Source organism: Esox lucius, chromosome 9 (genome assembly GCF_011004845.1).
Source record: "Esox lucius isolate fEsoLuc1 chromosome 9, fEsoLuc1.pri, whole genome shotgun sequence".
Taxonomy (NCBI): Eukaryota; Metazoa; Chordata; class Actinopteri; order Esociformes; family Esocidae; genus Esox; species Esox lucius.
This window is the reverse complement of record NC_047577.1, coordinates 13093384-13106493: the sequence shown is the minus strand read 5'-3', so window position 1 is coordinate 13106493 and position 13110 is coordinate 13093384. Positions and strand designations below refer to the sequence as shown.

General features: G+C 43.8%; 1 protein-coding gene across 4 annotated transcripts in view; it reads right to left on the bottom strand.

Moving 5' to 3' along the window:
- The window catches only part of myh11a (myosin, heavy chain 11a, smooth muscle), a 42488-nt gene that overhangs the window by 15848 nt on the left and 13530 nt on the right, over positions 1-13110 (bottom strand). For 3 of the 4 annotated variants that reach the window (XM_010872904.5, XM_029122552.2, XM_013135285.2), the window contains 7 exons: positions 10732-10759; positions 5226-5325; positions 4995-5018; positions 2354-2446; positions 2077-2140; positions 1102-1200; positions 532-675 (listed from right to left, as the gene is read on the bottom strand). In XM_010872904.5, the coding sequence (XP_010871206.1) occupies positions 532-675; positions 1102-1200; positions 2077-2140; positions 2354-2446; positions 4995-5018; positions 5226-5325; positions 10732-10759 (552 nt within the window). The remainder of the gene's footprint in view (positions 1-531; positions 676-1101; positions 1201-2076; positions 2141-2353; positions 2447-4994; positions 5019-5225; positions 5326-10731; positions 10760-13110) is intronic. The other variant, XM_029122553.2, reaches the window with a different exon arrangement.

Here is a 13110-nt window from a genome sequence, read left to right as displayed (position 1 = left end):
GCCATCGTCATAACAACTGTGATGGCAATTTCATCAATCAGAACATTTAAAGGAGTAAGTACAGAGACAAAATTATCTTGCACAATTTAATAGTTTATTTGCATATTGAGAGACGCGCTTACTGAATAATCATCCAAGGAGTCTGAAGTAGATGCATGAACAGTCCGTATTTATTACAGTTAAAAGGGGTGTGGTAAGATGCTGTCCAATGTCAATAAAACACATTCTCTTTGTTCGGTCAATACTTAGGCTTCACAATCAAAGTTAAGATACCAGGCAATAGAAAGACAGACATTTCTCAAATGTACTTTAGTTACATAACACAACATACTTTCAATGAATGGTCAGTCAAGCCAAAAGCCAGTCATGGTAATCTACAGTACTTAAGATTCCCCAGAAAATTATTTTTTTTATGCATTTAATGTGGTGATGCAGGGCCACGTTCAGGAACAAACCCAAGCCTATTGAGTTGCTCCTTGAAGAGGTTACATGGCCTTCATGGATTAAAACAGCCTTGTGCCGTAACCTCACCTGTCCTCTCGTCATCAGATAGACCCATGATATTCATGGCCTCCATGGTCTCCTCATACATCTCGTCATCCTGCTGGCCCTGGATCTGCACGTGGCCCGCCACCAGGAAACGGTAGGCGCTGAAGTTCTCCAGCAGAAGCTCCTCTGGAATGAAAATGCTTCAGTATTCTGTCTTTGAGATCAAGTATATACAAGAGCTTCCCTGGAAATTACCAGGTGTTCTAGGAGTGTTAACTCTTTCAGTTCTAGAAGGGTTAACCCTTTTTCAGTTCTAGAAGGGTTAACACATTTTTCCAATCACGTGCAGGAGCTTCTCTGGAAGACAAAGATTTTGAATAAGAGTTTTAAATCGAGTTTAGTACAGCCAGAGTCCAGCTCCTCTTTAGGTTTCTTCATAGATTCAGCGCTACTAGGGAATTTTTCCAAGCCCCTGTGCTTACATTTCTTATTGTTGCATGCTCTTTGCAGCTTTAGGCTATGTATCTGTATTATCGCTTTGTGACAAATGCTTATGTAAAAAGGGCTTTAAGAAATACATTTGATTACTCTGAACATGGGACAAGATCTTACCGCGTAGCTTGTCCTTGACACCTGCCACCATGTAGTAGAAGATGTGAAAGGCTCTCTCTGTCTTGGCCTGTCTGATACATCGAGACTTCTCCAGCAGGTCTGAGACCTGACGTTTAGGAAACATTCACCGATTTTTTCCACCCATTTCATTCTTACTCTAACCCTCACCCCTGACTTATTCTCCCCAACTTATACAACCACCCTGACAGTTTTTATACAAAATACTACAGAAAATGCATGACAACTATATACCCTTATACTTCATTGGTGGCAAACAAAAAAAACTACATTCAGGATATGACCCCTTGACTATTTCCACACATCAGACATGATTTAATTTAGTAGATTTGCAGGGAAAGAGAGCTGTTCTGACAGTTTGAAACGTTTTGCGTGAGTAGAGAGGTTGGGGTTTGTTACTATGCCAATAAACAACATTAATTCTTAGCCACCTAGGAAATCGACATTCTAATATACTGTACTTAAGTACCCCTGCTATATACCATACATGACAACGTGTAAACTCTAGATTTCCTAGAGTTACAAAATATTTGCAGATTCCATTAACTCAATGCCTTTTTGCATTGAGTTAGTGGACTTCCTGTTTCGCAAAGGGAATCAGTTCCTTTCGGTATGTTATAACCTGTACGGTTTAGCAATCTTAATTCTGAACCAAATCAATAATTCCACCCTGAAAATTTCTTATTCCACGGATTCTTGGAGCTGCTGGAGTGAGAACTCTTGTTGGACAGTTTCACTATACAAGTGCTAACCATGTAACTGTGTTTACCACTGGTCACAAGAGAGCCCATAACCTTTCCCACATGAGTGTGTTAGCAGTCCACTACTGAAGGTTTGGGTCTTAGATTTTTACTGTTAAAAACAGATGTATTGTAGGGTAGTGGAACACTCTTCCCAGGGTACTGGAAACAGCTCACAGAACACAGTTGAGCGGTATGTCACACACAGTCAGGATACAGGTTTCTATGTTCGCGCCAACGATGTAGCCAGTCACGTCGAAGTTGATGCGGATGAATTTACCCTAAAACAAACAAGTACGACAGGTTTGAGATATGTGATATTACAGAACAATGAGGCATGCAGTCTACATTAAATTACAATGCAATTATGCACAGGAAGGTCACTATTATAGGATTTCTTAGGATCAGTTCAAATTTGGACACAATTCCCATATGATTCTGTAACCCAGCTGGACACTGTAAAAGTATCCTTTATCCGTGAAAGGTAAACTCACAAATCGTGACGAGTTGTCGTTCTTGATGGTCTTGGCATTTCCAAAGGCCTCAAGGATGGGGTTAGCCTGCAGAAGCTGCTTTTCCAGTTCTCCCTGGTGACAGTAACATTGTCATGAAGAATGTTAAAATAATGTTAATATTCAGTGAGAAGATGAACACCAGAAAGCATAGAACAACAGCATAAAGCCAGGTCAGAGTCCATCTACAAAAAGGGCCCCATAACTAAATATGTAATGAAAGCAATAGGTCTCACAGGGCAACATTCTGTGTAGAAACGTGGGTACAGTGTCTTCCTTAAAACTGAAAACCCACAGTTTATATGTACACACAGACAACACCGTGACTCAGGCTCAAAGCTCTACAGCCGAGAGGACAGTATGTGCTGCCTCAGAACATCTAATCCCCCATTAGTCTCCATGTTTTAGACATGTCCTAACAGCGTGACTTATTTCACAACTAATCTGCCTCACAACGAGACAGCCGAGGTCGGGTCGTTAAAATGGGTCTGAGGACAGTGTTCCTGGTCGGGGCCAGTGGGAAGAGGTGGGCGGCCTGGGCTTGGGCCGCCCAGGGGATCTGGAGCGCGGCCAGGGTTTTGGGAAGCAGTACAGTGACACGGGCCGGTAGGTTGGCAGCGTGCGAATACAAGGTTACAGGATTTACAAAGCCTACGGCATACTGCAGGCTTTGTAAAGATCTGGTCGTCCGTGCGGGAACGGTGTAGGATTCTGCCGCCCCTCCACGGCAATGTTCGCAAGTGTCTGCCTGTGAGAAGGTGCCCACGATCCTTTCAGTCTGTGCAGGTTTCAGACAAATGCCCTGGATGTACATCGCTCAAGATGAAATAAACACTGTGGTGTATTCAGGCCTCCCACTGTTATACTGCAGTAATTCCGTTTGATCCAAGGTACTGAGTTCGTTTACAGGCGGAGTCAGAGGCAGACATAACTCTCAAACACACAAAAACACACACACACACACAGTTGTTTTAAAGCTCCGCTTTAGCGTGACATAACATAGGGGGTGATTTAATCAACCTCTCCCATGTCTACTAGCTGAGCTGTGTACTGTCGTATGTGTCTTCACCTTAGGGTACTGATTTAACTGGAATTCAAAGATGTTTATGAAACTCTTTGTCAGTCAAGTGATTTTCAGGTCTATGAGGAAGCTGTCTGATGATAGCACAAACAATTCCAATATTATTATATTATTTTAAACAGTTAGATTTACCGGTGCTTGAGTAAAAAGTAATTATCCAGAGGATACCTTACATTTCAGCGTTGGAAGAGAAAAGAAGGATCCTGCTCGCTTCAGTCACTGAGAGAAACAGACAGAAAAAAAAGAAGAAAAGAGAAAGAAACCACACATAGAAATGACAGATGACAGGAAGGATCAGTCTTTAATAGGCTGTTGAAATACTCAAGGAGAAGGAGTGATAAAGACAGGAGAAAGGAGAGTAGAGACACGTTCTAGTACTAAATCAGGCTTACTAAGTCAACCACTGGTGGCTGGAATTACATTTTAATCTCCACACATGTATTAAATCAGGCCCGATGCATTGCTTCAGACTAAGCAGTAGACTAATCTGCACGTTTACGTTTGGACGTCTGAAACAACTCCTGAAGGTCTTGTGGGGTAATGGCATAGAAAAACACAGCCGCTGACCATTGACCTGGCAGTTAATCCATCCATTGTTGTAGAACTTTGAATATGACCTTCCCTGTCCCATCCACCCCCTATTATGAACCCACCCGATCTGCCCCCAACCTAACTGTTGATCTTAGGCGTGACTAAGGATAGGAGAGAGCCATCTAAACACACGGCCCATTTCTAAATCGTGGCCTTAAAAGAGAGAGCAAGGAACTCTCAGATGTAAGCCCTTTAGTTGTTGTGGTGAAAAGGTGGGAGGTCAAAGGTCAGAAGTACGTCACATGGGTGTCTCAAAAACTCCACACGGGTGCAAATCATCAAAAGTGGCGTAACAACTACTGTGTAAGGCTACGGAGTGCGAGGCAGCGAGACACCGCCGCTACTTCATCAGAGCAGTTGTTAAGATGTGGATGAGTTAGGATGAGTGTCGGTAGGATGAGCTAGTCCATGACAGGATATGTCGTCACTAGTCCGTGACAAGAAAAAAAAAAAGACAGATGGGCATGCTCACACTGTGCTATTTGTAGTGTATGTGACCGTTTCACTGTCAGGCTCCAGCCCCCCAGCAGTGAAAGGGTGTTTCTGGAAAACCATCCACGGCGTCACAGTAACAACCAGTCTCGGGGGGGACACAAAGGGAAATATCGGACTTATGATCTACCATGAGAGGGGTGGCTGCATGTAAACATCACGGTCATGCAGTTTTCAGTGGTCAGGCCCACAACATATCAGGGACATATATATGAGCACTCTGGTAGACGCTGAAGATTTGGGAGGGTACGGACCATGTACCGGGACACTTCAAAATTCACAGCGCGGTTTTGAGTGGAATTACAAATGAGATGGGAACATGGCAGGAGGGGATCTTATCCGAAACGTATTCAAAGAAACTCAGTGATCCACTCTCGCATGCAATCCTTATTTCTAGGAGGAAATAAACACACAGCACCACACGCAAAACACACTTGGAGCATTCCCTTTGTTACTCACGTGGACAAATGCTCCCGGTTGGGTCTATTTGGAGGAAATTGCGGTACAGGATTATCATTAAACCGGGAAGTTCCCTTACACACTGGTCGAGTCTCCCCTTGAGCAAGGAAACCAGCTTGGGAGCTCTCCACTTTTGACACACAATGGCCACTCGGCATTGACACACAATGGCAAAAAAATATAAAAATAAACACACTGTACAAAAACTGCTGTGACTTGCAGCATACTTACAGCACTGGTGTCCTTCTTGCCTTTGTGGGAGGAGGCCACCAAAGCCAGGTACTGGATGACCTTCTTGGTGTTTTCTGTTTTACCAGCACCTGATTCCCCTCTGGAGAGATGGGAGGTAGAATTGGATTAGGATTCACACTAACTACTGCCAAAGAGCAGCTCCTTTTCCTGGGGTCCAGAAAAAAACCTAAAACATGACCTAACAGAGAAGGCCAAGTGTGAAGAACAAACTAAAATAAGAGGTGAATATACTGAACATGTTTCATGACATTAATAAGGCAACGCATGCATAGATACGTTCATTAGAAACAATTAGTGTAATTATACTCTGGACTGCGCTACTTAGGCTCTCAACGCGTTGAAAACACGTTGACAAAATTTAAACGAACACATGACTCTCCCTTTATCAACCCACCCCATTGCCTTTACCCTACACCACGTGCACCCAGTCAATCACACCAGTTACCCGGGTTAAAGTGGATCGCCCTTAATTAACAGAGATAAAGCGTATCGGGGGGGGGGGGGGAGCGAGAGAGAGAGTTAAAACTGCTCTGACAGCTCGTTCACAGTCCAATAATTCACTCTAATTAAACCGAAGCATGTGACGAAAACAACAACATCGACGCCCAAGAGAAAATATTTTTTGTTAGCGTCCAGTGTGAACCTAACGACATCCGACCACTTCCTGTGGACGAGTGTGTGACGCCTGAACATCATCGGTTGCAGAACTGATGTTAGGTGGTTTAGCCCACGCAGCCTGTAGCTACATAGGCTTCTGCATTCCGGGCTCACAAGACAAACCCTCAAAGGCTGGTGAGATATGACTGTGTCAGTGGCCATGGGCAGACATGTTGTGCTGAGGATGTCTCTATCATGGAGTCAATGCATTTAATCCTTCTCGCATGTTTAATTCCTGTGTGTGTTTGTGTGTGCATGAGTCCTACCTTATAGGCTTATTTTCCAGACAAAGGGAAACTAAAACCAACCTGGCTCTGAAAAAGCTCTGATGTGAAAAGACCTGTTGTGATTGGCTGAAAGACAAATTAGTGTGTGTGTGTGTGTGTGTGTGTGGGGGGGGGGGGGGGGGGGGGGGTGTCTGTACTTGTCACAGCCTCTTTGACATAGCAGAGAGACGCCTACCGCAATGTTGTCTGAAGAATCCCGACCCCATCCCATTCTACAGACAGACTCCTGGCCCCATCCCATTCTACAGACAGACTCCTGGCCCCATCCCATTCTACAGACAGACTCCTGGCCCCATCCCATTCTACAGACAGACTCCAGACCCCATCCCATTCTACAGACAGACTCCCGACCCCATCCCATTCTACAGACAGACTCCCGACCCCATCCCATTCTACAGACAGACTCCCGGCCCCATCCCATTCTACAGACAGACTCCCGGCCCCATCCCATTCTACAGACAGACTCCCTGCAACAACTCCATAAAAGGACACGTGTGTTGGATCCACCAGGGGCTAACACGACCGCTTGGGCCTGGCTTGGATGACACAGTGAGGGATCTATCCAGTCCCCCACCCGTGGTCACCCACAGGATCTCCACTGTCACTATGGCGTGACTGAATTCATAGAAACTCTCAAACCACAGTGTGAGGGGCACTCCTGGCCTGACAGCAGTAAAATTCATACAAGCTGTAAAATGACTAAGAAACATAGGAAGTACCACCCCCCCCCCCCGTCCACAAACAAATACACTACACTAACCCTGATAAAAAAAAAAATTATTAATTACACCAACTCTATGCATGAACACACCTCCCATGACACCACACCTCACACCAGGTACAGACAGGCAAGACCTCACCAGACTGCAGTATAACAGCACTTTGTAATCCCTGCATCCAGGGTCCGAGAGACCTCACGTTCTGTACATATAAGTGAGGGGATTTGTCCTTATACAGTTGACGTATTTAAACCTTCACCAAGCTCAAAGCCTGGGCTGTCGCCATTTGTGATCCTCCAGACCAGGGATCCCAGTCAATATCCCAGCTCATGGATCTGAAGGAGCGGCCAACTTTATTATGGACCTGGGTTCAGCTACTACCGGGAAAACACTTTTATGTCTTTGTTTGATTTAGTTTGTCTGCCTTGTTGGACCATTCAAATAGTAAAGAGAACCTCCCCATTTGGTATTTTAGCCAGGCTAGGTATTTTAGCCAGGATAGAGTTCTGATAGTATTTAAACCCAAGTCAGGTTCATTTCTAGAAATGCTGGTAGATCTCTTATTACAAAATCTCAATTATTTCACGGGGAAAAAGTTGACCCCGTAAAAATTAGATGTCAAGACCCAAAGCAAGGATTTAATGAGCTTCCCATGCCCTACTGGTTTTTGTAACGGAGGATTTAGAGGAGATATTCAGCAATGGAATGGGACACTGCAGTGTCTGTATAGACCACGTTATTGTCAACCTACCACTCCCTGAAAGCAGTCCATTAGTTCACACTGTGAAATAAACCTAATAAAAAACCAATGTGATGAGATGAATCAGTCGCATAGCCTAAAAAACCCCAATAAAAACGTGTTATCCTACAAATGTATTAGACTATAAAAAACTAATCGGAATGAAGAGCCACTATTAAAGGATCCAAGACTAGACAGACATTAAACCATGACCGTAGTGTACATTACATCTAGATGTGTCATGTGGTCTTTATCAATCGAGAGAAACAATGTTGTCAGCAGGTCTCTCTCCTCTTAATGGAGACCTACTGTAACCCTATACTCCCTGGTTCATATGTTGTCATTTCATTTTATACAGTAATGAAACATGCCATTTGTGTGTAGTTTCTCCCATATAGGGATAGAGACTTTACCTAGCTGACCTAACTCACAGTCCCAACTAGGGGTGCGTTGTCCTTTTTATGTCCATTGTTCAAAAGGGTTAAAGCCCCCCTTTAGATATAGAATTGCTATGCTATGGCATTCCCCCCCAGGGATCAAAAGCATTATCTAAGATGGAAGGGGCCAAACAGGGGTTCCTCGTTATCAGGAGCAGGAAAGACTGGGGTCATTTCATTCCAGATAGAAGTGGTGCGTCAGGAAACTCTTTATTTATTGTGTAGGGAAACAATTTACACAGTTTGCCAAGATAATTCAATTGTATTAAAATCAGTACAGACATTTTGTAACATTTCTCTGTAGTAACATGAGCATTCTCACTATTCAGCATTTTCAATCGGCCGTTCCCGTCATTCCTCCCCGTTTCGTTTCATCCAGGATGCTTTTAATGTGATTATACAACCCTTTAGAAAGGAAGTTTCTAAATTCTTATTGGATATGGGCTTTCAGACATTAACAGAAGGCAGGTTCCGTTTGGAGCGGAGACTGAAACATCCATACCCTCTCAGTCTGTGTCAGGGCTGGTTCTAGGCATAAGCGACATATGTGGTCGCTTAGGGCCCTGAACACTAGCGGGCCTCCAACTACTTGGGAGCCCCCAACCAATAGGGGGGAGGGGGCCCTAAATAAAAATTTGCTTAGGGCCCCCAAAAGGCTAGAACTGGCACTGGTCAGTGTGATGTTACCCAATCTTACAAAGAAGAAAAGGCCAAAGTCAGATATAAAAATAACCGTTGTATTCAGCAGTGATTTGGCATTGACCAGGAAGTTGATAATCCCTTTGTGGTTTTAATGATTAAGAAACTCACTGGAATTGGAAGTAGGAGCCATTGAGTATGGAATCTATCCAAGAATTGTTCTAGCCCATAATTAGGTTCCCCTCGAATGGTCAGATTAGTTTGAGAGATTTGGGATCACAGCTATTGCATTCAGTCTGACTAGGGGAGGGCCAACTTGAAATTAAATGTAGGGCCACACATTTGTTTTGTTATTTGTTAATCATGAATGATTTGGGGCCAGGAAAGGGCAGTAATCAAAACATTCATACAAATAATTTCAATCCAGATCCTGATGTATAAGAGTGGGCTGGTGAGTGTTTTTTTTATTTTTTTTTTACTTCCCCTCAAAACTCAAAACCGTGTGGCGGATGGAATGGCCTCGCCCCGTGGGCCATGGCTCGCCCACCCCCAATTCACATTCCATCAAATACTTTTACAAAAATCTAAAACATTTTCAAATGTCTTTGCCCGTTTCCATCCATAACCCAGCTGCATCACATTCTCTTATTCCCCAGCCTTAAACAAACAAACAGGAAAATTAAAGCCCACTCACACCAAACGGGCCATCTTAGGGACAATCGTTCAGCAAAAACTTCAGGAAGTGACTCAGATGTGATCAAAGAATGCTGCATCCTGGCTTCAACCAGTTGAGAATAGAAGGGGCTTGGTCATTCGAGGAAAGTCTACATTAGACAGGGACCCTCCCTACTGGGTACACTGGAGGCTGGACAGGAAAGGTTCTCTGACTACTGGGTCTGCCCATAGCCGTGCACAGAGGATTAAGCACCTTGGTTGGGTCAAGAGAAACATTTTCACGAAATTGAGACGTGGGCAACGATTAAAACAAGGTAAACCAGGCCCAACAGTCTTTCTTGGTCAGGTTATACTGTCCTTTATATCTCCTGTCACAAATGATGCAATCGTTTTGGGTACTGTTTTGACGGTCTTGACCGACTGTGAAACAGGAAGGAAGAGTGTCAAATGGCCATTTTGTGTGGACAGATTAACGGTCTAGCTCGGTCTTTTGTCAGGGGATCGGGTGGTGGTTACAATAAAATGAGATTCCATTTCCCTCTCAGGAAGGCACTGAGAGATTTTTAATTATCGCTCTGTATCAAGTAAACAAACAAAATGGAGCCCAAACAATAACTAATCTGGCTTTCAAATTAGGTCTCCTGGCACATTTCCTGTCTCTCAGAGAGGACAGACAAGAACAAAGGAGAAGAGCGGAGAAGCAGAAGAGAGGGTAGGGAAAGGAGAATAGAAGAGAAGGAGAGAAGAGAGAGAAGGAGAGGAGAAGAGATGCTGGGAGAGAAGAGAAGAGTTGAAGAGAGGAAAGAAGAGGGCTAACAACTCCTAACCCCCTAATTCCATAAACTACCTGGAGAGTGATTCCCACAGAATATGACATGTGAGCTAAGCTTCAGTAAAATACCCAATAGGTATGTTCTGCTTTATTCTCAGGTTTTAAACCTTCCGTTTCACCTCACCTCTGTCTGTGTATTGCAGTAAATGCTGATAGGGTGGAACAAGGTAATGTTGACGTTAAAGGGATCTGGTCTGTTTGACGGTTAGCGTGTAAAAAAAAAAAGCACGTAGTCCACTCCTTTTAACCAGAGCTCTATTCATAGTGCACACGTTTGACGAATAGCAATATAAATTATTTTGGACACAGGATGTTTCAATAAAGGGTTACATAAGTGGTACTTTTCCCAGTTCAACATTGCCCGATTCGAAACCTAGCCCCCCCCCCCCCCTCTCTCATACCTCATCCAACTGACATCTACAACAAATGTGCAAAACACCCAACAAGGTGCATTTTTGGATCAAACAAACACAGCTTCAAATTTAAATTTTCAAACTCACGTGCAAAGAATGGACTGGTCCTCACGATCTGCGGAACAAAAGAAATGACAATAACGTTACAACCCGACTAAACCAGGCACACGGAGTGGACAGGCGTCACACATGTACGCGTGGAATTCAGCCATTTCAAAATGCCTGCGTGCATCAATGGGTGCTAAAATATACAGTTACTCACACATGTGTATATATATACAGTAGCGAGATGTGTATCTGCGTTTCACACATTCACTTAATTGGCATTGTTCATCGGGAGGATGTGGTTTCATGGTGTTTTGTGGTGCACTCAGTGAGAGCATGGAACTGGCTGTGCCTGGTTAAATGCAAGCTGGGGGCATCCCATAGCCTAAAATGAACACACTGTGCTGCAAGTGACATTTGACATGATATAGCTACCTACAGGACATGTCTCTAAATCTGAGTAAACCATAGCTAGAAGTGCTCCCTGCCAGGGCAATAACCTAGTAGCCATGACGACCTCAAATGGTTTCTGTCTTGATCTACCATTTGGTACCCAGCCCACACATAGCCTGTGAAAACACAGACTTCATTCCCAAGAGAAATCCACCGAACGGTGAACCTTTGGAAAAACAGGACATGAGTTCACACATCGGTTCGAGTGATAAAATGGTTGGGCCTTCCCTTGTCTAACTATTATGTATACCCATTTTTCCAAAGGCCTTCCAAAAAAGAATATGTCCGCCTAATGTGTTAAGCAGTGAGATAACCATAAATTCTTGATAAGTTCTCACCGAAAACAGACAACGTAAAAAATCCACAAAAGAAGACCATGTAAGGCTAAAATGACACTACATCCCCCTATCAATGCTAGACTGTGTGACTGTGTGCGCGCGCACGTGTGTGAGAAATAAGTGTGTGTGTGTGTGTGTGAGAGAGAGAGAATAATAGCAAGTGACTGAGTCCGGTATACTCGGCTGTTGAGAAGAGAAAGACATTTGGATTTGATTAGTTAAATTATCAAGACACAGAATTTGGAGCACAGCCCAATCTAAACATGACCACTGAGGAACAATGGAACGGAGAAAGAAAGGGACAGGGAGGGAGAGAGGAGGAAGACCGTAGGAGAAAAAAAGACACAACAAAGAGAGAACAAAAAAAGAGAAATAGCGAGAAAAGAAGAGAAAGACAGAGGATGAGAGTTGAAGACCAAACAGAGGGACATAAAGCTGCTTAATAAACCCACTGCGTTGTCCATATGGGAAAATCAGTCTCCAGTGTTGCTGGGCTGCCAGTGCTCCTCACTGGCAGCCCTTGGTGCTGCAATGCTAGACAGCCTCTGCTAGCCTATATAGCTTTCCACAAGCTGTAAACAGCAAGGACGCCATTTCTCATTTTGGACGAAACTTGGCAGTAGCCTCTGTTGTAGGTTGCATTCTGCAGACATCAAAATGCTGCCGGTTCCTTTTTCTTCCTAATTAAGGCACAGAGGAGGAGAGGCATCCAGTGTTGTGGAGCCTTTCTAAACTCTTCTCTTTCAAAACCGATCCAGACACTCCAAGCCCTGACACTGAACACAACTCTGAGGCGGAGACTACAGCAATTCAATGACAGGGCATCGGAAGAAGTGGAGAGTAGGAGAGAGACAGAGAGAGAGACAGAGACAGACAGACAGAGAGAGAGAGAGAGAGAGAGAGAGAGAGAGAGAGAGAGAGACAGAGAGAGAGACTGACGGATTTTTGACATGAAAGTCACTCAGACCTTTTGACATGAAAGTCCAAGTTGAGCTCAGATTTTGACATGGCCCACAATCCTTGAGCGACCCTCTGTGAGTGAGGTCATATCAAAAGAGATCAGTCATTATAGGCTACCTACTGGTGCCATCACACCTGTCGCTGCATGCAGCGGTCATCAAATCAATGCCAAACTGAACATAATTTTTCAACAAAAAAAAACATGCTCTATCTACAGAGTAAAAATTCCCCTTTATGGTAATGGTACCGAGAAAAACATTTCAATCATCTCCGTCTGCACCAGCTGAAACTTTGAAACCATTCCCAATCGCATGAGAACTCAGTGTCTTTACTTTCTACTCCCTTAAACTTCAAAGGGCATGGCAAGGCTAATTTTTAAGCCTTAGTCAGGAATGTGAATCTTCCCAGGAGAGAAGAGAGCCAAGATTTCGGAGAATTGCCTGGGACTGATGGCAGATAACGAGTGCTAAAGAGTGGAGATTCAGCATCTTAAGTGACTTACAACTATTATCTAAGGCTCCTGTCTAATAATATGTGGACTTAAGACTTAAGCCACCCTTCCTATACAGGATACAATTTTTTACCATATATCAACGTACAACTTCTTAAATACATGTAGAGCTTCAAAGTTCATATTGACCCATGTAGAAATCACCACAGTGACAGGGAA